The sequence below is a fragment of the Muntiacus reevesi genome, chromosome 18 (genome assembly GCF_963930625.1).
Source record: "Muntiacus reevesi chromosome 18, mMunRee1.1, whole genome shotgun sequence".
Lineage (NCBI taxonomy): Eukaryota > Metazoa > Chordata > Mammalia > Artiodactyla > Cervidae > Muntiacus > Muntiacus reevesi.
The window spans coordinates 6,152,870-6,178,134 of record NC_089266.1 but is presented as its reverse complement, the minus strand read 5'-3'; the positions used below and the strand labels follow the sequence as shown (position 1 = coordinate 6,178,134).

The 25,265-nt window shown below is 52.0% G+C and overlaps 1 protein-coding gene and 1 long non-coding RNA gene across 2 annotated transcripts; both read right to left on the bottom strand.

Annotated features, from left to right (window-relative positions):
* Positions 1 to 882: 882 nt before the first annotated feature.
* Positions 883 to 21,999, bottom strand: CD300A (CD300a molecule). The gene is made up of 7 exons (XM_065909882.1): positions 21,837 to 21,999; positions 15,918 to 16,247; positions 14,895 to 15,060; positions 11,301 to 11,395; positions 6,685 to 6,722; positions 6,143 to 6,250; positions 883 to 2,789 (listed from the first exon to the last, which is right to left on the bottom strand). Exons 1-7 carry the CDS (start codon positions 21,895 to 21,897, stop codon positions 2,670 to 2,672), a joined length of 918 nt encoding a protein of 305 aa, XP_065765954.1. The 5' UTR covers positions 21,898 to 21,999; the 3' UTR covers positions 883 to 2,669.
* Positions 22,000 to 23,078: 1,079 nt separating this feature from the next.
* LOC136150057 (uncharacterized) lies at positions 23,079 to 24,653 on the bottom strand. The gene is made up of 3 exons (XR_010659749.1): positions 24,454 to 24,653; positions 24,164 to 24,374; positions 23,079 to 24,066 (listed from the first exon to the last, which is right to left on the bottom strand). It is a non-coding gene; the product is annotated as an uncharacterized lncRNA (long non-coding RNA).
* Positions 24,654 to 25,265: the final 612 nt, after the last annotated feature.

The window sequence follows — 25,265 nt, the reverse complement described above, 5'->3', positions numbered from 1 at the left end:
CACACCAGGCCTCCCTGTCCATCACCAACCCCCGGAGTTTACTCAAACTCATGCCCATCGAGTCGGTGATGCCATCCAGCCATCTCATCCTCTGTCGTCCCCTTCTCCTCCTGCCCCCAATCCCTCCCAGCATCAGGGTCTTTTCCAATGAGTCTACTCTTTGCATGAGGTAGCCAAAGTATTGGAGTTTCAGCTTCAGCATCAGTCCTTCCAATGAACACCCAGGACTGATCTTTAGGATGGACTAGTTGGATCTCCTTGCAGTCTGGGGGACTCTCAAGAGTCTTCTCCAATACCACAGTTCAAAAGCATCACTTTTTCAGCACTCAGCTTTCTTCACAGTCCAACTCTCACATTCATACATGACCGCTGGAAAAACCATAGCCTTGACCAGACGGACCTTTGTTGGCAAAGTAATGTCTCTGTTTTTTGATATGCTGTCTAGGTTGGTCATAACTTTCCTTCTAAGGAGTAAGCGTCTTTTAATTTCATGGCTGCAGTCACCATCTGCAGTGATTTTGGAGCCCAAGAAAAAAAAATAAAGCCTGACACTGTTTCTACTATCTCCCCATCTATTTCCCATGAGGTGATGGGACCAGATGCCATGATCTTAGTTTCTTGAATGTTAAGCTTTAAGCCAACTTTTTCACTCTCCTCTTTCACTTTCATCAAGAGGTTCTTTAGTTCTTCGCTTTCTGCCATAAGGGTGGTGTCATCTGCATATCTGAGTTTATTGATATTTCTCCTGGCAATCTTGATTCCAGCTTGTGCTTCTTCCAGCCCAGCATTTCTCATGATGTACTCTGCATATAAGTTAAATAAGCAGGGTGACAATATACAGCCTTGACGTACTCCTTTTCCTATTTGGAACCAGTCTGTCGTCCCATGTCCAGTTCTAACTGTTGCTTCCTGACCTGCATACAGGTTTCTCAAGAGGCAGGTCAGGTGGTCTGGTATTCCCATCTCTTTCAGAATTTTCCACAGTTTATTGTGATCCACACAGTCGAAGGCTTTGGCATAGTCGATAAAGCAGAAATAGATGTTCTTCTGGAACTCTCTTGCTTTTTCAATGACCCAGCGGATATTGGCAATTTGATCTCTGGTTCCTCTGCCTTTTCTAAAGCCAGCTTGAACATCTGGAAGTTTTTGGTTCACGTATTGCTGAAGCCTGGCTTGGAGAATTTTGAGCATTACTTTACTAGTGTGTGAGATGAGTGCAATTGTGCGGTAGTTTGAGCATTCTTTGGGGTTGCCTTTCTTAGCTAAAAGTTAGCTAGTCAGACCTAAAGCTATTAAACTCTTAGAATAAAGCATAGCACAAAATCTTCAGAACCTCAGATTTGACAGTGATTTCTTGAGAATGACCTAAACGGCATAACCAGCAGCAACAACAAAATGGACAAATTAAACTTCATGAAATGTCGAAATCTTTGTCCTCAAAAGACATCTTCAACAGAGTAAAAATTTGACCCACAAAATGAGAGAAAATATTTGCAAATTATATATCTGATAAGACTGAATTTCCAGAATACATAGACAACTCAACAACAACAAAGAAATCAATTTGAAAATGGGCAAAAGGACTGAATAGACATGTCTTCAGTGAAGATAGACAAATGGCCAATAAGCACGTGAAAAGTGCTCAGCATCACTAATCACTGGGGAAATGCAACATCGCGATGAGATACCACCTCACATGCGTTAGGTTCACTACTGAAAAAAAAAACAAAGAAAAAGTGTTGGAAAGGATGTGAAGAAACTGCAGACCCGTGGTGGGAATGTAGCATGGTACAGCTACTGCCAGTAACAGTAGAGCAGTTCCTCAAAAATTAAAAATAGGTTATCATGTGATTCAGAAATTCCTCTTCTGGGTGTACACCCAAAAGAATTGAAGGCAGAGTCTCCAAGAGATACTTGTACACCAAGTTCATAACTTGGATTTTTCACAAGAGCTAAAATATAGAAGCATTCTATTGACAGGTGAATGGATGGATAAGCATGATATGATATATACATCAATGAAATATTATTCAACTTCAAAAGAAAGGACTTTTAATACAATTTTGCAGACGTACAGCTGCAAAGTTTAAATAATTTCTTTCTTCTCTCTTAAGATAATTTCCATGTTATTAATACCTCTAAGATTAACAATAATCCCAAGAGTCCAGAGAAGTGAGCCACTCGTTCTGGAGCTGTGGGCAAGCCTCTCCTTTCTCTGGGTCTTGGTCTCCTTGTCTGTAAGAAGAGAAGGACTCAGTCTTCAATGCCTTTGTGTTCTCCTGGCTCTTCACCAGTTCCCACTTCCCAGCATCCCCAGACATTTCCGTGGGGCTGCGGTTTACAAAGCTATTTGTAGGCACCATGCTACAGGAATCACAGCTTTGCCTGGAGCCACGTGGAGCTGGCATGAAGCAGGGAAGAGAGGAAAGAGATGTCGAGAGCCAGTGGGATGGAAGGTTTCCTTTGGGACCATCCAGAACCGCATTCCCGGACATCCTCAGTGAAGTCAGCCTTGCTGATGGCGCAAGATGGGCAACCTTGGGGAGCCCAGCTGCCTTGCCAGTCACCATCAAGGGAAGCAGGTGGAGGGAGGTTCGTGGGTGAAGGCCGAGCCCTGGGCCTCCTGTGACCCGCAGAGTCCTCCAGTTGGTAAGGCTGGGAACACGAACTTATGTCTTCTTAATCACGCTGTACACTGGCGTCTCGGAGGGAGTCCTGCAGGCCTTGGAAGCCTGGCTCTGGGAGTCAAACACCACCGAGGTGTAATGAAGGTTGTCGCTGGGCGGGCCCTGCGGAGACAGAGTCCAGAGGCTCAGGGGGAGGCCGGGGAAGTGGGAACCCCAGATTCGGGAGGAGACATCAGAGGGGCGACCTGAGGGAGGCTCCACCATTCCCCACTGTCCTGGCCACTTTCTCTCGCAAAGGCGGGTCTCCAAAATCCTGCCCACCCACCTGCTCCGCCCCCGCCTGATGGAGATGAGACATGCCAGCCCTGGACCCTTTGCTGCAGGGCTTGCACCTGGACAAACATCTCCTTGAGCAACAAAATCCAAAGAAACTCTAAGGGACTAAACACAACTGCGTGCGTGCACTGCTGCTGCTGCTGCGAAGTCACTTCAGTCGTGTCCGACTCTGTGCGACCCCATAGACGGCAGCCCACCAGGCTCCCCCGTCCCTGGGATTCTCCAGGCAAGAAGACTGGAGTGAGTTGCCGTTTCCTTCTCCAATGCATGAAAGTGAAAAGTGAAAGTGAAGTCACTCAGTCGTGTCCGACTCTCAGCGACCCCATGGACTGCAGCCCACCAGGTTCCTCCATCCATGGGATTTTCCAGGCAAGAGCACTGGAGTGGATTGCCATTGCCTGCTCCTGCATGCATGTACAGTTGGGGCATATTCTGGACTAGAGATACAAAGAGACCAAGAACCCCAACTGCTGCTTTTGAGGAGCAAAAGCGGGGTACTGCACATGCCCCCTGCATAGAACACCACCCAAGAGGTGGGCAAAACACCTAAGCCACCTCTCTAGCCCCACCCCTGGACACACCCCTACCCTCACTCCATCTGAGGAACCACAGGCCCCCACACCCCTTGGGGAGCAAGCAAGGAAAACTGCTGCTTGTTCTCGCTCCCTCCTGCTCCCTCCTGCTGCAGCAGCGGCCCCAGCAGAGCCTTGCCTGAATGTCTTGTCTGGCCTCTGATCAATTTCTGTTGATTGGGGAAGGCCAGGAGCCCTGATCACTATCAAAGACACAGGACAAAGTCCAAGCATCAGAGCTGGGGGAGTGCCTGGGATCTGCTCTGAGGTCATTAGTCACCAAGTTAGAAAAGCTAGGGTGTTGCTGGTCCCAGGGCCATGTGTCTGATGCTTAAAGCTCCATCTCATCTTCTCTGACAACCAGTCCCTCAACTTCTGCCTAAATTCTTCCACTTAAGGGTGAGTTATGACCCTGCATGGGGTGGGGATGGGAGGCAACCTCTTCCATTATTCCACTTTTCAATGCTGTGCCTACGGCTTGACACACAAGGGCTCATTGGTAAAAATCTAAAAAGCAGCGTTCATACCAAAGCGTTCATACTGAAACAGTGGAAAAACCATTGGCTTTAACATTGGGTGTATGGTACATGCGTGTGCGTGCCTTCTAAGTTGGGTGTATGGAACATGGGTGTGCGTGCCTGCTAAGTTGGGTGTATGGAACATGGGTGTGCGTGCCTGTTAAGTTGCTTCAGCTGTGTCCAACTCTGTGTGACATGGACTGTAGCCCTCCAGGCTCCTCTGTCCATGGGATTCTGCAGGCAAGACACTGGAGTAGGTTGCCATGCCCTCCTCCAGGGGATCTTCCCCACCCAGGGATGGAACCTGTGTCTCTTATGTCTCCAGCATTGGCAGGTGGGTTCTTTACCACTAGCGCCACCTGGGAAGCCCATACAGTACATGAAAGTGAAATGAAGTCGCTCAGTCGTGTCCGACTCTTTGCAACCCCATGGGCTGTAGCCCACCAGGCTCCTCCGTCCATCCATGGGATTTTCCAGGCAAGAGTACTGGAGTGGGTTGCCATTTCCTCCTCCAGGGGATCTTCCCAACTCAGGGATCAAACCCAGGTCTCCCGCATTATAGGCAGATTCTTTTATCATCTGAGCCACCAGGGAAGTCCATATGGTACATTCAATTCAGTTCAGTCGCTCAGTCGAGTCCGACTCTTTGTGAACCCATGAATTGCAGCACACCAGGCCTCCCTGTCCATCACCAACTCCCAGAGTTTACTCAAACACATGTCCATGAGTCGGTGATGCCATCCAGCCATCTCATCCTCTGTCGTCCCCTTCTCCTCCTGCCCCCAATCCCTCCCAGCATCAGGGTCTTTTCCAATGAGTCAGCTCTTGGCATGAGGTGGCCAAAGTATTGGAGTTTCAGCTTCAGCATCAGTCCTTCCAATGAGCACCCAGGACTGATCTGCCTTAGGATGGACTGGTTGGATCTCCTTGCAGTCCAAGGGACTCTCAAGAGTCTTCTCCAATACCACAGTTCAAAAGCATCACTTTTTCAGCGCTCAGCTTTCTTCACAGTCCAACTCTCACATTCATACATGACCACTGGAAAAACCATAGCCTTGACTAGACGGACTTTTGTTGGCAAAGTAATGTCTCTGCTTTTTAATATGCTATCTAGGTTGGTCATAACTTTCCTTCCAAGGAGTAAGCATCTTTTAATTTCATGACTGCAATCACCATCTGCAGTGATTTTGGAGCCCAAGAAAATAAAGTCTGATACTGTTTCTACTGTCTCTCCATCTATTTCCCATGAGGTGACGGAACCAGATGCCATGATCTTAGTTTTCTGAACGTTGAGCTTTAAGCCAATTTTTTCACTTTCCTCTTTCACTTTCATCAAGAGGCTTTTTAGTTCCTCTTCACTTTCTGCCATAAGGTTGGTGTCATCTGCATATCTGAGGTTATTTATATTTCTCCCGGCAACCTTGATTCCAGCTCGTGCTTCTTCCAGCCCAGCGTTTCTCATGATGTACTCTGCATATAAGTTAAATAAGCAGGGTGACAATATACAGCCTTGACGTACGCCTTTTCCTATTTGGAACCAGTCTGTTGTTCCATGTCCAGTTCTAACTGTTGCTTCCTGACCTGCATACAGGTTTCTCATAGTAGGTGCTTAATAAATGCTGTACTTTATTGACTCTTGATTATCCACTGGCCATTCCAAAAGCCCCTTCATCTCCCACCCGACCCCTCAGCCACAAGGACACCAAGGTCTGGCGAAATCTACACTTTCTTCATTTTCTTTTCTTTTTTAAGATTTTTTTTGATGTGGACCTTTTTTACAATCCTTATTGAATTTATTACAGTATTGCTTCTGTTACACGTTTTGGTTTTCTGGTCAAGAGGCATGTGGGATCCTAGCTCCCCAACCAGGGATCAAACCTGCACCCCCTGCATTGGAAGGCCAAGTCTTAGCCACTGGACCGCCAGAGGTGTCCCCAACACTTGGCTGGTTTTCTGTGTATCCTCGTTCTGCAGAAGCACAAGGTGACCAATCAAGCCTCTCTCTCCTCCCTGCCTGCCGGACCCCACATGGCGATGCCTCTGCCACGGCCCGCAGCCCCCAGGATGGGAGCTGGGCCCTTGCACTCACCACTGTGCTGTATTCCACCTCCACCCGTGTAGGTTGAATGGGCTTTCCGGAAAGGGGCCTCGTCTGCAGCTCCAGATTCGCATAGCAGGGCTCAGCCTGCCCAGCAGCCTGGGGTGGACAGGAGTGCAGGGTTTGGATGGGTGTCCACAGGCCCCTCCGCAGCCCAGCCTAGAGAGGCCCGTGCCCCTGCAAGCATCTCCCCTCCCGCTCTGTGCTCTGGATGCCCCAGCCTTCCCATCCTGCCTTCCGCCTCCCCCACTCAGGTCCTCTCTGGGGCGTGTTAGAATGGTCAGGTCAACAGCTGGGCTGGAGGACCCTCCCTCCCTCCTCCTCCCCTGGGAGGGAACAGACTGGTCAGAGCTCATGATGACCCAGCGACCAGGCCTCCCAGGCGTTATTCTTCTGGCTCTAGGTGAGCACCTCGCTCTATCCATGTGGGATCCACGCGGACCTCCACCGGCTAACGGGACAGATCGGGTCCCCAGCATCTCCTGTGTGCCTCGCAGCCACCCGGACGCGCCCCCTGCGGGAACCCTCCTTACCTGATTGCGGCTCTGGGGCAGCTCTGGTTTCTCTCCAGCTAAAGAGGCAAGAGAAGAGGAAGGAGACTGAGCCCTAGAACGAGGCAGAATGCAGATCATGGAGGAGAGCCTTTCCCTAGAGACCTCAGCCCCGGGGACCTATCGCTTCAGGCCAGCAGCACGGTGGGAACTCAAGGGTGTGTTGAGTGGGTGAATTAGTGAATGAGGAAATGAATGAATGAAGAAGCAGGAAGGCTCCAGCTAGGGTAGAGGGGATCAAACAAAGGTGGTTCCCAAAACAGCCACTCATAAAAATGCTCCTCAGGGATTTCCCCGGTGATCCAGTGGTTAAGGCTCCACGCTCCCAGGTGAGGGAGATGAGAAAGGAAGGGCACCCATTTAACAGGAAATGTCTGCGTGATGAACAAGACCTGGAGATCTCTTTTTCAACAGTATAAACACACTTGACACTACCGAACTGTAAACTTAGAAATGGTTAAGATGAAATCCATGGCTGATTCATGTCAATGTATGGCAAAAACCACTACAATATTGTAAAGTAATTAGCTTCCAACTAATAAAAATTAATGGAAAAAAAAAGAAATTTTACTGATCACAAAAGATAAGAAAAAAATGGTTAAGATGACAAATTTGAAAGTACAATTACATGCGTGACAGCTAATTTTCAGTACATTACATGTACAAGGGTAGCCGTGTGCAGGATGAGTTTCAATACAGCGTATTTATTGCTTGTCATGTAAATTAAAAGACCTTGTATTTAACACTTTTCAATCCTTTTAGATAAAATTGTTCTTTGCAAAAAAAAAAAAAAAAAATGACAAATTTGATAAGTATTTCTTTTTTTACCAATTAAAAAAATGCAGTTTTGCAGGCCCCACTGCAACCGTACTGAATTATCAACATTGGGGATGAAGTCCAGCTGTGTTTTAACAAACCCTAAAATTTTTAAAAATAAAATCATAAAAAGGAAGTGACCTTGCAGAGACCTAGAGCATCAAACCACGCAAAGTCACCAGGTTCATCTGCTGTGACCCCCTGGCCTGGGGTCAGCCCCTCCCAGACAGGAAGCCCTGTCCACCCTGAGGAATCCCAGCTCAGGTCGCACAGACGCTTGTTTCTGGCACCTGCAAAGCGGCGTCCAGGTCCCGCCTCCGAGCGCGGCTCTGCGCTTCCCTGGTGCTTTCACCCGGGCCCCGGGAACTGAGGGTGGGGGAGGTGATGCCCACGCACCAGAGCGCCCTTGATCTAGGATCTCCGCCAGGCAGCTCCAGGGCCCGCTGGATGCTGCAGGGAGAGACGCTGTCCAGCCTCAGGGACAGAGTCCCAAAGTCAGCGGTGAGATTCCCCGAGTCAGGAGACACGAGGTCATGGACGACAGAGGCGTCTGCTGAACCTCACCGGTTGGCTCGACAGGCTGTGCAGCCAGGGGCTCTGAGGTATGAACACGTGCGTGTGTGCTAAGTCACTTCAGTCGTGTCCGACTCCGTGTGACCCTTAGACTGTAGCCCACCAGGCTCCTCTGTCCATGGAATTTTCCAGGCAAGAATACTGGAGTGGGTTGCCATTCCCTTCTCCAGGGGATCTTCCCGACCCAGGGATCCCACTCGCATCTCATGTCTCCTGAATTGGCAGGCGGATTCTTTACCGCTAGTGCCACTTGAGATATGGACATATTTTCAGATGCTGTGGGCCAGCTCCCTACCATCCTCCATCTCCTCGACTCAGACAGATTTGATGGGAAGGAGGGAAAAGGCTGGTGAGGAAGAGATGGGAGTCCACCCCGGGAAGGCAGGTGACATGGAGGGAGTTGGGTGGCAGACAGCTGAACAGGGAGCCCGCTGAAGGCGGACCCAGTCTACCCTGGCCACGACGGGGTCCTCAAGAGCCCAGCACAGGGCCTGGCGCTCACTAGGTGCTCAGGACAACTTCACTGTGATCTAGTGAATGAATAAGGGAAGGACGAGAGTGGGCTCAGGGGAGGAGCCATGAGTGATCACAGAGCAGGGGTCTGGCTGGGGCCAGCAGGGCCAGCAGGGGTCACTAACCCTAACCTTAACCCCAGAGGCAGCCGGGAGACAGGCGCTGAGATGCCAAGCAGGGGAGAGACAGAGGCTACATGAACACAAAGACTTTCTCCCATTAAACAAAGATCCCTTGACGAGGTATAACCCACCCACACAAGTCAACTCTGCACGCAAGGGATTTGGAGAAGATTATTAGCAGGGAAAATCATAAGGTTGAAAAGTGGAATTACGGGACTTCCCTGGTGGTCCAGTGGTTAGGAATCCAACTGCCAATGCAGGGGACACAGACGGGTTCGACCCTGGCCCTGGAAGATCCCACACGTCGCTGGGCAACCGAGCTGACCTGCCACAGCTACTGAGCCCGCGTTCTCCAACCAGAGAAACCGCCACAGCGAGAAGCCCATGCACCGCCGCGAGAGAAAGCCCGCACGCAGCAACGAAGACCCAGCACAACCAAAAACAAGTCAACAAAAAACATATTTTTAGTTAAAAAATGAAAGTGAAATTACATATGGAGCAAACATTTTAAGGAGTCAGATTTGCAAGAGACCATAAGGATGTGACTCAGCCGTCTGTGGCTGGTTTTCTCTGGGCGGTGCAAGTTCTTCTTTTTATTTATTAGGGTGAATTTCTTTCCTTCTCTGTGTTTTACTTCTTTTTCCCATTTTCTACAGCAATCACACACCCCGTTTTTAAAGGGGAGGGGCGCTTTTTAGGTGAAAGGGCACCCTGGAGACTGCTGGGACCCACAGATCTGAGGCAACCCAGGCTGGGAAAACGCCCATGTGGTAAGCAGTATGGGCTAAAGTTTCAGGAGATGGTTCCCAGAAGCGATATGGGAACAGCAGATGGGGAAGAGGAAGTGGTTTTCTTTCCATCCATCAAGCATACATATGTTGAGGCTGATTTCGCGGCTAAAGGCCGGAGATGTGCTGGAGGGAGGGGCTGGGCCCCACGGGGATGCTGGAGGTGAACGAGTCAGGCGGGGTCCCCCCTTTTGCTCCCAGGAAGAACCAACGCCCAGTCTAGCGCTGCAGGTGTGGAGCAGAGCCACCAGGATTTCACTGCAGCCCTGAAAGGCTCAGCATCGGTAATTCTGAACAAGCATCCCTTCTGCCCAGGTACTCTGCGCAAATGGAATTAAGAACTTAGTCCAGGAAGGAACCCTGAGGCTCACACCCACTTCAGCAGAAAGCTGCTGCCCTACAGGAGTCAAGTACAAACCGGCCCTTGGCCTGGGCGCCGGCCGTCCACCTCTGCAAGGATCAGATCCGGTGCTGATGCGGCTTCTGACCTTCAACACCCCCTGAAAGGAGTTCAGGGTGGAGAGCAGGAATGAGGCACCCGCGTGCCAGGTAAACGGGCAGGACTGGTCTTCGGAGAGTCAGATATTCTCAGGAGCTGATTTTTATGAGCCCAGTCCTTGCCTCTCTCCATATCTAGAAAAGCACGAACATCCTTCATGGTGACGACTGTTCCCTGTGACTAGCAGAAGCTTCTCGAGACTAACAGAAACCTTCTGGAAAAACGTGTGTTTGATTGCATGTGTTCCTCCCCCTTCACCAAATCACTGATACGCTGACCTTTCCCCGCCTCCTGAATCTTTGGAGCAGTTTCTCAGAGCTATCTAAGGTGCTGTCTCCCGGGCTGCAGTCCCCATTTTGCCCTAGATAAAACCTAGCTCGCCACTCTCACGCTGTGCATTTTTTTTTTAAGCTGACATAGGTAACATTTGGGCCACCCACCAGCAAGAAGGTCACAGGGTCACTGGTTTCTCTGTTCTCCTATGTATTTAATTTGCTCAAGTGTTTACTGAGCCTCTACTTACTGAGGGCCAGACAGGATGCTGGGGGTGTCTTATTTTCTCTCTTTTAATCTGAGCTCAGAGGAGAGTGGCTGGACCACAGGCTGCCTAGAGCTCCCTGGGCCCCACTGTGATGATACTAAATAATATTAAATAATACATTCACTCACCACACACTGCTCCTGTGCCTCCTTGGGTAAGGATCTCTGATCTAACGAGCTGCGTGCGCTGGTAGGCAGGCAGCCTAGGAAGCAGGTGTGATAAACTGGTGGGACAAGGGCCTTGATGGCGGAAGAACAGAGGTTCACCCGGAAGGGGTCCCCGAGCTGCTCTTTGGGGGCCAGGAAGAGGTCCTAGAGGAAAGGAAGCTGAGAGCAGCATGTAGGGCCGCAGGAGTGAGCCGGCGAAGGGCAAGTGCCCAGAGCAAGCGCAGAGGAAGTTGAGAAACCGCTGCCTTGCAGAGGGTAAGGATGGGCAGACTGCCAAGGGCCTTGACCGTGCTGGGCAGGCCTGGACTTTGGAGGCTGTAGGAAGGCTCGGAAGGGTTTAGACGGAAGAGGGACGTTGCTTCACGAGCAGCCACCCCGACCCTGCCGTGGGAAAGGCCTCTTGCCTTAAAGTCACCTCCTCTCAGCCACACCAGGGACACTCCCTCTGGGGCCAGCCCTCTGGGGTCGCCGGGGCCATGTAGTCCCAGGGGAGAAACAGCTGATGACCCTCCTGGAAACCCGGACACATTTTCTCTAGACCCTCGCTGGGGTGCGGGCGGGTGTGGGGAGCTCACTCACCTTTGACCCGTCTCTGAACCATCCTCCAGGCCAGCAGCGAGACGCCCCCCAACAGGAGCAGCAGAAGCGCTAGTGAGATCAGCAGCGCGTGGAGCCTGAGGGGAGACAGGGTGGGCTGGGTGGGGCAGGGGGTCCTGCCTTCCCTCGCTTGTTCAGTAGATGAGCTCCCACTAAAAAAAGGGCAGAGAGCGTAAAGCCTCCTTTTCATCCCCCGTCTACCTAAATCCCCCCACAGACACACACGGTACACCTAAGAACCTTCCAGAGCCTCTTTATTCAATACAAGAAAATACGAATATACATTATTTTTGTGTATGTCCATTTTTCACATAAAAGAGGCATAGTATAAACCATGGGTCCCCAACCCCTGGGCCATGGACCAGTACCCATCAGAGGACTGTTAGGAACCTGGCCACACAGCAGGAGGTGAGCACCTCCCCATTCACCGGCACCCCTCAACTCTCTTATTACTGCCTAAACCATCCACTCCCATCCCCGTCTGTGGAAAAGCTGTCTTCCACAAAACTGATCCCTGGTGCCAAAAAGTCTGGGCTCCACTCTTATAAACACTGTTGTTCAGCAGCTCAGCTGTGTCTGACTCTTTGCGACTCCATGGACTGCAGCACGCCAGGCTTCCCAGTCCTTCACCATCTCCTGGAGCTTGCTCAAACTCAAGTCCATTGAGTTGGTGATAAACACTAGTTTTTTACTTCACAATGCATCTTGAAGATCTTTCCATGTCACTACATAGAGAAGTTCCCTGTGGGTTTTTCTTTTCATAGTTGCATAGTATTCCATTGCTTGGATAGACCCTATGTTATTTAACTCTTCCCTCTCCATGGGCATTTTTCCCAGTTTGCTATTACAAACATGGCTGCAAAAACATCTCCTTGAAACTCTACCAGTTCACACTTGGACAGCAGCAGCTGCTTTCCTGGGGAACTGACACAACTCCCCTGCTTGGGCCCCTTCTTATATACCTAACTTGCATCCATAATGTTCTAGTCTTTTTTCTTAAAGATGCACGCCACCCCCTGCAAATTGCACAGGCTTCAGCTATACAAAACTTAGCTCTGGGGCTTCCCCGGTGGTTCAGTGGTGACGAATCCACCTGCCAGTGCAGGGTTCGGTCCCTGGCCCAGGAAGATCCCACATGCTGCGGAGGGAGTCAGCCCGGGCTCCACAACTACCGAGCCTGTGCTTAGAGCCTGCGCTCCATGCCTGGAGAAGCCACTGCAGTGAGAAGCCCGAGCGCAGAAACTAGAGAGTGAGCACCACTCTCTGCAACTAGAGAAAAGCCTGTGCAGCAGCAAAGACCCAGCACAGAAAAAATAAACAAACAGACAAACAAAATTATTGTTTAAAAAGCCCAGCTCCATTCCCCAGGTGGGCATCTGCAGATCGTTTCTGGAGGTGGCATGTTTGGGGCCTGAATCTCACCTTGCCTGATATAAAGATTGTCCCCTGGATTGTCAGGAAGCCAGTGGAGGGGTCTTGGGCTGTCGGATAATAAAGAATCTGACTGGCCTTTGCCTCTGGCTCCTGGAAGGGAGACTCTAAATCCTTGGGGTCTTCCGAGTAATAGGAGCACCTGTGTGATTCACAAGCCCCTTGGATCTGCCTGAGATTTTGCCTGACTCAGGCTGGGAGCTGGTTACCAGAAGGACCAGCCATGTGATGAGAGATCTGGGGCTCTAAGCCAGCCTGACCTTCAGGGAAGTGGAAAGGGGTGTTGGGGGTTGAGGTCAGTCATGTGGGCAATGATTCAATTAGTCATGTCTGTGCAATGAAACCCAAGTAAAGACTATGGACACCAAGACTTGGAACTTCCTGGTTGGTGAACACATCCAAGTCCCGGGAGGGTGATGCCCCCAACTCCACTGGGAAAAGGCACAGAAACTGCAGTCAGGACCCTCCCAGACCTTGCCCTATGTGCCCCTTCACTGACTGGCCCTGACCTTTATGCGTGTATGCTGAGTCATTTCAGTCGTGTCTGACTCTTCGCAACCCCACGGACTGTAGCCTGCAGCTGTAGGCTGGACCCCATGGACTGTAGCCTTCATGGTTAGGCTCATCTGCCCATGGGGATTCTCCAGGCAAGAATACTGGAGTGGGTTGCCATGCCCTCCTCCAGGGGATCTTCCCACCAGGGAATAAACCCAGGTCTCTTATGTCTCCTGCATTGGCAGGTGGGTTCTTTACCACTAGGGCCTCCTGGGAAGCGCCCTGACCTTTATACTTTGTGATAAAACTGTATGCATAGCACTTCTCTACATTCTGTGAATTACGTAAACAATTATCAAAGCCAAGGGGGTCGTGTATCCAATTGATCAGAAATGTGATGATCTGAGCATCCCCCAAGTGCTCTGGCATCTGAAATCAGACCGTCTTATAAGACTGAGCCTCACGAGTCCCACAGGATGCTGGAGTCTGCGCTGACCGCAGGTGGCCAGTTCAGGAATCCACTTGCAGGGCAGCAGGTGGTGTCAGAACAGGGAGTCTTGGGCTTCCCTGGTGGTCCAGTGGTTAAGAATCTGCCCAACAATGCAGGGGGCACAGGTTTGATCCCTGGTCCAGGAAGATCACACATGCCACGGGGCAACTAAGCCCGTGCACCACAACTCAGATGGCGCTGGTGGTAAAGAACCTACCTGCCAACGCAGAAGACACGAGAGACACAGGTTCAATCCCTGGGTGGGGAAGATTCCCTGGAGAAGGGCATGGCCACCCACTCCAGTATTCTTGCCTGGAGAATCCCATGGACAGAGGAGCCTGGCGGGCCACAGTCCATGGGATTGGAAAGAGCTGAACACGACTGAGCAGCTAACACACACCGCAACTGCCGAGCTTACGCTCTAGAGCCCACGCTCTGCAAGAAGAGAAGCCCCCACAATGAGAAGCCCTTGCGCCGAAACTAGAGAGTAGCCTCCACTTAGTGCAACTAGAGAAAGCCCCAGTGCAGCAATGAAGACCCAGCGCAGCCAAAAATAAAAATTGATTACTTTTTAAAACACAAAAGGGAGTCTGTGAATCCCAGAAATGGCTTCAGACAATATGCATATTTCCAGGGAGAGAAACCATAAATGTCGTCAAATTCTCCTGGGGTTTTTTCCCTCCCCCTGCCAAAAAAAGGTCGAGAATCACATACTTGGAAGAAAGAATCTAAAACTTCGGAATCATATAAACTAGGCCCAGGAGCCAGCCTGCCTCTGTGACTATATTACCCTGTTGGTCACTTAACCTCTCAGAGCCTCTGTTTACTCATCCGTAAACAGAGAGTGATGGTGGTGAAGGATTGTAGGGAGATGATAACATCCAGGTGAGGCTCTAAGCCTGGTAGGACATCATCTCACCAGCTCTCAATAAATGTCGCTTTCCCTCCATCCACCCCCAGCTTCTGCTTGGCCTGAGCCCTCTCAGAGCCCGGGGCAGGTCCAGTGTGGCCCCTACAGCCCAAGCTAGGAGATGCAGACCAGCTTCCAGCCTGGGTGCAAAGGGAGCCAGAGGCCCCAGTCCACGGGGACAGGGCTCCTGACCAAATAGACCCCAAGGCAGAGGAGGCCCGCCTCCAGGACTCGGCCTAGGGCACCTCACCTCCAGCTCTGCGTGGGCTCCTGTTCCTGCTGGCTGCTGGAGCTGTGGGTGGCACCCTTTGTGGCCAGGGTGGTGAACGACACAGTTGACACTTTGGCTGTGATTGTCGAGGTCTTGGCTGTGGCAGCAGGTCGGGTTGACCTTGGTGTTGGTGATGCCAATGGTGCTGAAATACAAATCAGACTCAGGGAGCCCCTCTGACTCTCCCACCACCCCCTGATACCTTTCTCGGTTGACTTCACTCAGGAAGGGGACAGGATGGAGGACCCCGCAGCCAGGACCCTCCGGGGCCAAGTGACTGTTTCTGAACAGGACATAGGTACCGCCCCCAACAGCCCTGATCCCCTCCCCATGATGAGGTCAGGGTCCTCCGGAGGCCCCAGAGTCACCCTCACCCCCAGTCTCCCCCCCACCACCAAGTCACAGCCACATGCGGCTTGCCAGAGACAGCTGCCTGGACTGCAGGTCTTGTTAGCGCTCCCACTGTGTTCAGCACCTTCGCCCCGCCCGCCGCCTCCCCACTCAGCGCCCACCTTCCCCCGCACAGCTTCCCGGGTTTCTGCGGGGAGGCCCACGCCCTCCTCTCTCAGCGGCACACCCCGCCTCTCCGCCTCCCCTTCCCCGACAAGCACCTCCTCATTGCTCAAGACCGAGGGGACGTGCCAGCGCCCTGTCTCTGTCTCACAGACACATACACACACACAATATATATATACACACACCTACACAATATACATGCACATACACACAATATACACACACCTACACACACATACACACAATATACACACACCTACACACACATGCACACAACATACACACGCCCACACACACATGCACACAATATACACACGCCCACACACACATGCACACAATATATATACATATACCTACACACATGTGTGCGTGTGCACACACACAGAGTTTGCTCTCTGATGTAATTTCTGCCGTGCCAGTTCCAACCTTAGACTGTTCAGGTGACCTTGTGACTGTTATAGGGGGAGGTAGGGGTGCATGGCTCACCTGCGATCACAGACACCTCCACCTCTAAGGTGGGGTCCAATGAAAATGGCACATCCATCCCACATCCATACGTTCCCGCATCCTCCTCTCTGAGGCTCTCCAAGGTCACTGTGAAGGTGAGGTTGGCAGGATGGTCTTTGATGGACACGCGGCCCTTCCTCGCTTCTCTCTCTGGCTTTTTGGTCTCCACAATTTTCCGCAATAACATACATGGGGATTTGCACCAGTATTTGGCATTGTTGATGAATTTCTCCTCGTACCGACACTCCACGCTCAGGGATCCCCCCATGATGCCCGTCACTCTGCTCGGGCCGCTCAGGGACAAACAGCCTGGAAAACACAACCGAGTCCAACTCCATCAGGTGGGCCTGAGTCAAGACGCCCTGGGAGTCACCCCCCAAGTTCCCCCATCTCACGCTAGGTGCCCCACATCAGCCTGAAAACACCTTGAGAGTCTGCCCCTTCCACGCTGTCACCCCTGAGACCACAGCCGCCCTTTCCTCCAGACCCCACTTTCTTTCCTCTGCCTTTCCAACCTCTCACCCACCAGGGAACTCCCACTTCCCAGCTTGTCAGGATGCCCCCAGCCCGGAGCAGCTCAGTCACCTGAAGAACCGCTCATAGGCCGATGTGTTCCCGCCAAGACGGTGTGGACCGAGGCAGAGAGAGGTCTGCCAGATGGTTCACAGAAGCACTGGCCACGCTTGGCAAATTTCATGCATGAAAAATCATCTGCACACACACACAGTTTACTGACAGCCTTCATCTCATCCTGGGCCTTACTTCAACTTGCCCAGCTCCTGTTGACTTAATTTTCAAGGAAGCTCATGTTTTATTTCTGAGATTGGAGTCTGCCATTGTCCCAGACAGTCCTCCGCTATGGAGCTGGGGGACTAAAGTTAGGCGTGTGACATTAATGCTGGCCACCAAGCCGAGGACACGCCCCCCCCCCCACCCGCCCTGGCCCCTGCGGATACCGCTCCTCACCAGCCCTGTGACCCTGTGACGGGGCCCACACAGTGGTGGGAGGTGTGGCTTGTTGTCTTTTGTTAGAGTTAGACGTCTTTAATTTGACTTGGCTTTTCAGGCTCTTAAATCACTTGAAGACACCCGAATGTAAGCCCCTGGGGCCTTCTTGTATCTTAAAGGTCTACACGTGCCCAGCACACAGTAGGCCCTCAGCAAACACTTGGGTGTGAGCACCTCCCCCAGCCCACACAGCTCTCCGTTCAAAGCTACCCAAAGCTGACCACAAGCTCCCATCCTCCCACTCCTGGGAGCCTGTCAGGGGGTCCTATTCTGGCCTGGGTGGCAGATGCCCCGCAGAGAAGCCTTTTCCAGCCCCATCACAGGTGTGATGTTTCCTGAGATGCTCTGTAGCCAGGGCCACGGTGACGTGGAAAGGGCATCAGAAGAATCTGAGTTTTAGTCTCAGTTCAATGACAAGTCTGCTGTGTGTTCTGGGACAAGTTACTTAACCTCTCTGAGCTTCAGAGGCCTCATTGGTAACGTGGTGATGATTGGTAAGCCTCACAGGACATTTGGGAGTATTGAATGAGATAATGGGCACCAAATGCCTGGAGAATAATATCAGGTTGAACCACATGAAGTTGCTGATATTCCTCTGTTTCTGACCAAGAAAACCGACATTTCAGAAAATTCAGTCTAATGAAAATAGATAACCCTCTGTCCACCTGAATTAAGACATGAAAATAAAATAATCACAGAGACAGAGAAAAATGAAAATAATTTAAAAAATGGCCCTTTGCAGAAATTCTGTACAGAGGTGCTCGGGGCTGGTGCACTGGGAAGACCCAGGTGGATCAGGGGGAGAGGGAGGTGGGAGGGGGGATTGGGATGGGGAACACATGTAAATCCATGGCTGATTCATATCAATGTATGGCAAAAACCACTACAATATTGTAAGGTAATTAGCGTCCAACTAATAAAAATATATGGAAAAAAAATTTCTGTACAGAGAATTCCCTGGAGGTCCAGTGGTAAGGACTCTGCCTTTTCACTGTTGAGGGTCCAGGTTCAATCCTTGCTCAGAGCACTATGATCCCACAAGCCATGCAGTGTGGCCAAAAAAAAAAGAAAAAAGACATTCTCTACAGATAAGTGTGTAAATCTGGATGAATGTGTGATTTTCTAGAAAATAAAAAATCAGTAAAATCGACACATACCGAGTGCTCATCAGACAAATGTCCCAGCCCTTCCTTCGTTTAAGACGTTGTTCCTGCTGCCCATGTCCAGACTCCACGCCCTGTGTCCCCTTGGCTGTGAATCCTCATCTTTCCAGCCTGGCTCTCGGCTCCCCTGCCTGGCCTGGGTCCCCCCTTCACCTCCACCCTCGGGACCCAGCCCTCTGCGTCCGGGGTCTGCCTTCCCCTCGCACCGTGTCTGTCTCCCTCTCCCCGTGTCTCTCTGTCCCTCTGTCTCCGTCTTTGTCTGTCTCTCCTTATCTCTCTCTGTGTCTGTCTGTCTGTCCTTCTCTCTCTCCATCTGTCTCTCTCACTTTCTGTCTCTCTGTCTCTCATCATTTCTCTCTGTCTGTCCCTCTGTCTACGTGACTATTCTGTCTGTCTGCCTCTTTATCTGTCTCTTCTAACAGGATGTTCCTCTGTTTTCCTAGTGTTTTACTCCAGAATCGCAAAATCTCATCCCACTAAATCCCAGACAAACGAGCGAACCATCCAGCACAAGAACTGGAGAGGAACCGGCGCGTTCACACCCCACCCAGGAGAGAGAGGAGAGCCAGAGCAGAGGTTAGTGAACCAGGACGCAGAAGAACAATGGGACTAGTGCACACGCCGGAAAGCTGATTTTTCATTTGGGAGAAACAAACCACAAAATAGACATTCTTGTGTGTAACCAGATCAAGAAAAAATAAAAAAAACACACATAAACAATTAAAAAGAAAAATAGGGTAAACCGCAAGCCTCTACAAAAATGCCTGTACACTTGGACAAAATTGGTGATTTTCTCTTCATTTTTTAAAAAACATTTATTTATTTGTGTAGTTCAGCTGGGTCTTAGTTGCCACACTTGGGATCTATAGTTGCAGCATGTGGGATCTAGTTCCCTGACCAGGAATTGGATCTGGGCCTCCTGAATTGGGAGCATGGAGCCTTAGCCACTGGACCATCAGGGAAGTCCCCCAGACTGGTGATTTTCTAGGAGAGTATACATTACCGATATTAATCTAGAATAGATTTTTTAAAAATGTAGACCAGTACCCATAAGTGTCAGCAAGGAGTCCTTTCCCAAAGACAACTATGTGAAGTGATATGGTGATTATTCCACTGTGTGTACATGTATCAAAACATTACTGTAATCGTACACCATATATATATACACAATTTTTACTTGTTAGTTATGCCTCAGTAAAACTGGAGAGAAAAGAGAAGAAAGAAGTTCCTTTTTCTTTCTGTTCCAAAAATTGAGGAGCAAAACTCAGTTTCACAAGTTAATTCTCTCAAAACTTTCAAAGACCAAACAATCCCAATTTCATTTAAACATCTACAGAGAATAAAAAAACAGGAAAAACGCCCTAATTCTTATCATACATGCTTAGCCACTCAGCTGTATCCGACTCTTTGTGACCCTATGGACTAAAGCCTGCCAGGCTCCTCTGTCAATAGGATTTTCCAGGCAAGAATGCTGGAGTGGGTAGCCATTCCCTTCTCTCAGGGATCAAACTCAGGTCTCCTGCATTGCAGACAAATTCTTTACCATCTGAGTCTTCAGAGAAGCCCATTCTTATCATGAAGTCAGTATAATGTATATCAAAGACTAAAATCTGGCCAAATATCTTAATATAATTCACGTCTTGAATAGTTCAAAGGAAAAAAAAAACTATAGTCACACTGTGGCAATATTGTGGATTTGATTCCAGACAACTGTGCACCCTCAGCCACTTCAGTCGCGTCTGACTCTCTGTGACCCCCTGGACTAGAGCCCACCAGGCTCCTCTGTCCGCGGGATTCTCCAGCAAGAACACTGGAGCGGGTTGCCATTTCCTCCTCCATCCAGACAATCATAGTAAAGTGAATATCGCGACAAAGAAAGTCACAAGAAGTTTTTGGTTCCCCAGCACATAGAAAAGCTATGTTGGGGACTTCCCTGGTGGTTAAGGGGGAAGACTCTGCTTCAATGCATGGGGTGTGGGTTCGATCCATGGTTGGGGAACTAAGATCCCACATGCTGCACAGCCGAAAGAAAAAAGCGATGCTTACATTATACTCCTGTCTATGAAGTGTGCAACAAATAGCATCACGTCTTACAAGCAATTTACATACCTTAATTTAAAGATATTATACTCTATCGATAAAAAATGCTATGCATCATCTGAGCCTTCAGTGAGTCATAATCTTTTTCTGGTGGAGAGTTTGAAATTTTGCAAAATGTGACAGAGGCATGAGCGGAGGAAACGGTGTTGGAAGAATGGAGCCAATAGACTTGCTGGAAGCAGGGCTACCTCAACATTCAATTGGGAAAAGGCCGCGTCTGTGAAACTCAACAAAGCAGAGCACAAGGCGAGCTGTGGCTGTAACCGTCTCAGGGCTGCTGTGAGTGCTCAGTCGCTCAGTCGTGTCCGACTCTCCGCGACTCCGGGGGCGGTAGGACCCCAATCTCCTCTGTCCATGGGATTCTCCAGGCAAGAATACTGGAGTGGGTTGCCATGCCCTCCTCCAGGGGATCTTCCCAACCTAGGGACCGAACCCAGGTCTCCCACATTACAGGCGGATTCTTTCCCTGGAGGCTCAGACAGTAAAGAATCATCTAAATAGATCACGAAAAAGCACCTGACTCCTGCTGCTGCTGTTTTTAAAAACACAGGCGATGCCCCCTTTACACCACACGTCTGCCCAGGAAGGGACCAGACAGGCATGACCACTGCCGCCTCAGTCCTGGGCATCGTGGGACGAGCCCGTGACCAGTGAGAGAGGAAACCAGAGCAACAGTGAACCCTCCACCCAGGCAGAGCCAGTGAACACACGAGAACCCCCGAGAGGGACAGTAGAAAAATGAGTCATGAGAAGGTGCCCAGTTTCTCTGCGGTAACGAACCTGCCTACACAGGAGACGCAGGAGACACGGGTCCGATCCCCGGGTCAGGAAGATCCTCTGGAGGAGGAAATGGCAACCTACTCCAGTATTCTTGTCTGGAGAATCCCCAAGGACAGAGGAGCCTGGCGGGCTACAGTCTATGGGGTCCAAAGAGTCAGGCACGACTGAATGAGCACGCAAGGATGAAACTAGCAAGATTGCGGGAGCTGTCTGAGAGCCGCGAACGCTTCTGGAGGCCCAGGAGAGAAACCGTCACAAGGAAGCCCTCTCCTCCAGGGAGCAAGCCTCCTCCTCCCTTCCCTGAAGCTGCTCTGCCCTCCCACCTCCTGCCCCCTCCACCTCGCCTTCCCCGATGAGATGGGAATCCCCATCTCCCTTCCTTGGAGACCACCAGCCCCGTGGTCCTTAGGTTCCGGTCCCTCGAGCCACCCTGGCTATTCATTCACCTCCATGACCCTGAGACCAGGGCCAGCCCCTGCCTCATCCCCACGCTTCCTCCACCCCCTGGACCCGTGATCTAGAGGGCGCCTCCTGTCAACGAGCGTGTCCTGGGTGTGCCCGGCGGTCACCCTGCCACCCACTCTGGTACGCCCTGCCTTCTGCCCTCCTTCCTCTAATAATTCATCCCCAAACCTTCGGCAAAGCCCCTCCTCCGTGTCCCACTGTGGCTCCTGCAAGCCTAGACGGATGCAGAAGGAGACGGACACTCACCCCTGCCCTCCAAGGATGGGGTCCATCTTAAGCGGTGGATGGACCGCACCCCAGTCTGAGTCACCCTCCCCGCTTCCATCCCCACCCTCCAGCCTCCCCATCCTCTCCCCCCTCCTCCTCCCCTGGCAGCCCCCACCTGGGACCCAGAGGAGCAGCAGAGCGGGGGGCAGCCACATAGCCCGGTGTGGCTGGTCCATCGCTCCAGCACGGACGTCGCCTGCAACAGCGCCGGCCCAGCCGGTCCTGAGGTCTCAGTCCCCCTCCAGGAGGACAGTCAGGCCTGCAGGCTCCCACTTCTGCTTTTCTTCAAGCCTTGCTGCTTCCTTGTTCGGCTTCTTTTCGGTTCTGTTCCTGGAGCTGCTGAGAAGATGGGGGTCGCCGAGGAGCAAGCCTACCAGCGGTGCCTGAGACCCCCGGGCCAGGTTCTGTAGGTACTTCCGGTGAGGAGACCCTCTGAAGCCCCAGCTCACCTTCCCTTCCCTCCCACCCCCAGACCATAGGCTGAAGTTCCCGTCTAGCCCAGCCAGTAGCTCCTTGGTTTCCCTGTGGTCAGGGTGAGAGCCCGGGGGAGGAGCAAGGCCCCAGGGTGTGTCCCAGAGCGTGACGGCCATGGGGAGCAGTCCTTCCACGAGCCCCCCGGCTCAAGGCCCCCACCCCCAGAGGCACCATGACCCCCAGAGTCCCTGAGTGATTTCTCATCTTGGAAACCTGTCCTCCACTGGGCCAGAAGGTCCTCGGGCTGTGATCTCCCTCCCAGGCAGCCCCCACCGGACCCAGCCCAGGGCCAGGCACACAGCGGGACTCAGCAAGCCTGTGTGGACCTCTCCTTCACCAGCCCACGTGGAGCTCAGGCTCCAGATATACACACACATGTTCCTTGTGACATGTGCCCCTGGGTTGCACAGAACAGCCTCACGAGCATCGGAAACTACTCCTAACCTGCCACCTGAGAGCTTGTAGATAGTTAACTCTAAATGCCACCATCCGGAGTCCCCTGAATGCCCTTCCCTTCCTGCTCTGCCTATAACATTTCCAGAAATGTGTATTTTTCAACCACCACCAAAAGTCAAGGTCTTGAATGCTAAGGTCAACAGGCGGGAGGCACTGGCCGGAGGAGAAGCAGGAGGCTGGGTTATGGCTCATCCTCAACCACCCTTCGTACCACTGGTGTGGCCTTGACCAAAACCCGAAGCTCCTGTAAAATGTCAATAACAATAGCTAATTGGAGGGAATAGAATAGTATCATAATTATACAAACACTTGAAGATGAGATAATAGTGTCCTCAAGCCAGTTTTTTCCCCAGGGAAATATATCTTTCTTCTAATGAAAGGCAATAGGAAAATAGGATTTTCTTTAATTTATTTTTTGGCCCTGTCGTGCACATGTGGGATCTTTGTTTCCCGACTAAGGATCAAACCTATGTCCCCTATAGTGGAAGCACGGCATCCTCACCACTGGAGAACCAGGGACGTCCCAGAAAATAGGGTTTGATAGGAAGGCATATGCTTTACAAATAGCCTGCCAGATGCGCCTGTCTTTAGAAACCTAGAGAAACACTTAAACTACAGCAAAGAGGAAGTTCTGTTCAGTCGCTCAATCATGTCCGACTCTTTGCAGCCCCATGGATTGCAGCACACCTGGCTTCTCTGTCCATCACCAACTCCCAGAGCTTGCCCAAGTTCATGTCCATTGAGTCAGTGATGACATCCAACCGCCTCATCCTCTGTCGTCCCCTTCTCCTCCTGCCAGCAAAGAGGAAAGGCCAAGGCAATTGATCCCCACCACACCCATCCTCTTCACCCTAACCTGCCCACAAACCCTAAGCAAGAGACAGATTGATGCAAAATTACCCCATGACATCAGAAAATTAAGAAAGAGGTACTTTCCCCACTGGTCTTCAAAGACTATTAGTGCGTGAGATGTAGGGGAAAATGAAACCAGCCAGCTGCAGGCCTGAGCCCCCTTCCTCCGAGTGAGGGGTGGGGGTGTCTTGCAATCACAGTCCCTCATCATAGGCTCTGGTGGTCTCTTCCCAGGCTCTTGGATCTTCTTTCCAGTGTGGACGCCTGTGCTCAGAGGCCAGTGGGCAGGAATGACGTGGTGGTGATGGGTAGGGTGTTCCTGGGCAGACCTGCAGCTGCCTGTTGAGCTCTGAGAACCCAGATTGGGGGATGGGACCCTGCAGAACTTCCCTCCCTGGGGCATCGCAATCTCAGAGCCACCACCCTCGCCCCAGGGAGGTGAGGCTCCCTCAGCCTTGCTTCTTCCTCCTCCTGCCCGGGAAGGAAAGCCGGGAGGGCGTGTCTCATCCATGGCGGGTCAGATGCGGCCCAGAGGCTGATGAGAAGCCGGAAGCGGCTGGTGCCTGTGGTGGGAGGTGAGAAAGAGAGCGTGACATCTGGGCGAGCTGGCAGTGGGGGACGGGGCTGGGGGGGTTCCTCTGACGGCCACTGAGCACCTACTATGTTCCGGAGGTGTGTGTGGTGGTGGGATGCGCCACCGGGGGTCCATCACCGCAGGATCCACAGGGCAAGGGGAGGGACTCCGAATGGGGAACAGCCAGGGGAGGGGCGGCAGGGAGGGACAGACGAGGACTGGGAGCATCTGGTTTCCCTCCGGCCAGAGCCTGGGTGAGACCAGCGTCTGCTGACTCCACAGCTTCTGTCTGGAGGGCTGGGAGGGAGAGAGGGAGACTGGGAGGACAGATGGAGGGCCGGGGGTGAAGGATGGACAGAGGACTGGGAGGACAGACCGAGAACTGGGAGCATCTGGTTTCCCTCCGGCCAGAGCCTGGGGGAGACCAGCGTCTGCTGACTCCATGGTTTCCGCCTGCCCCTGCCAGCGTCCCTGGGGCCGCCACGCCTCACCTTCTTTCCCTTCTCTAGGGAAACTCCCCCCGAGTGACCTGACCCTCCAGGGGCCCAGGCAGCTTGACCAGTCCGTGTTCTGGGGCCAACGTCCATGACCAATGTGAGGGCCGTCAACACGCTCTCCTGCCTGGGTCTGGATGTGCTGTAGTCCAGACCGAGAGAAAGAGGAAGCTGTGGGCGGGCAGACGGACGGGTGACCGTGCCAGCCGAGGCCTGAGAGCCCTCACGGCCCCCGAGGGGCCCTCCAGGCTCCCTGTCACATGCAGAGCCAGCGCTCGTGGGACCTGGCCCCAGGGACACTCTCTCCACCCCGGGGAGGGAGCTGGGGCTGCACCTGGTCCAGCAGGGGCCTGTGGAGCTCACCCGGCACCCACGGTTGGGGTGCGGGTGGTCAGCAGGGAGGCATCCACCTGCCCCTCTGCGCAGGTGGTCAAGCGCGCCCCAGGGTCGGACGTGGGGATGGGGCTCCTCGAGCCGGAGGGCTGTAGCTGGCTCTTCACAGACGTTCCTTCATCCTCAGACCCCCCCACCACCATGCCTGTCACTCAGTCTCCCCCAGCCAGGCTCAGCCGTCTGCTCAGAAGACCCCCTCCTTCTCCCGGCCCCTCTGAGCCCCGCAATGCCTCTTTCCGATGAGATCACCTCCGCCCAGGTGTCACTGCGTGCCTCCGTTTCATGGAAAGGCTGGAAGAGC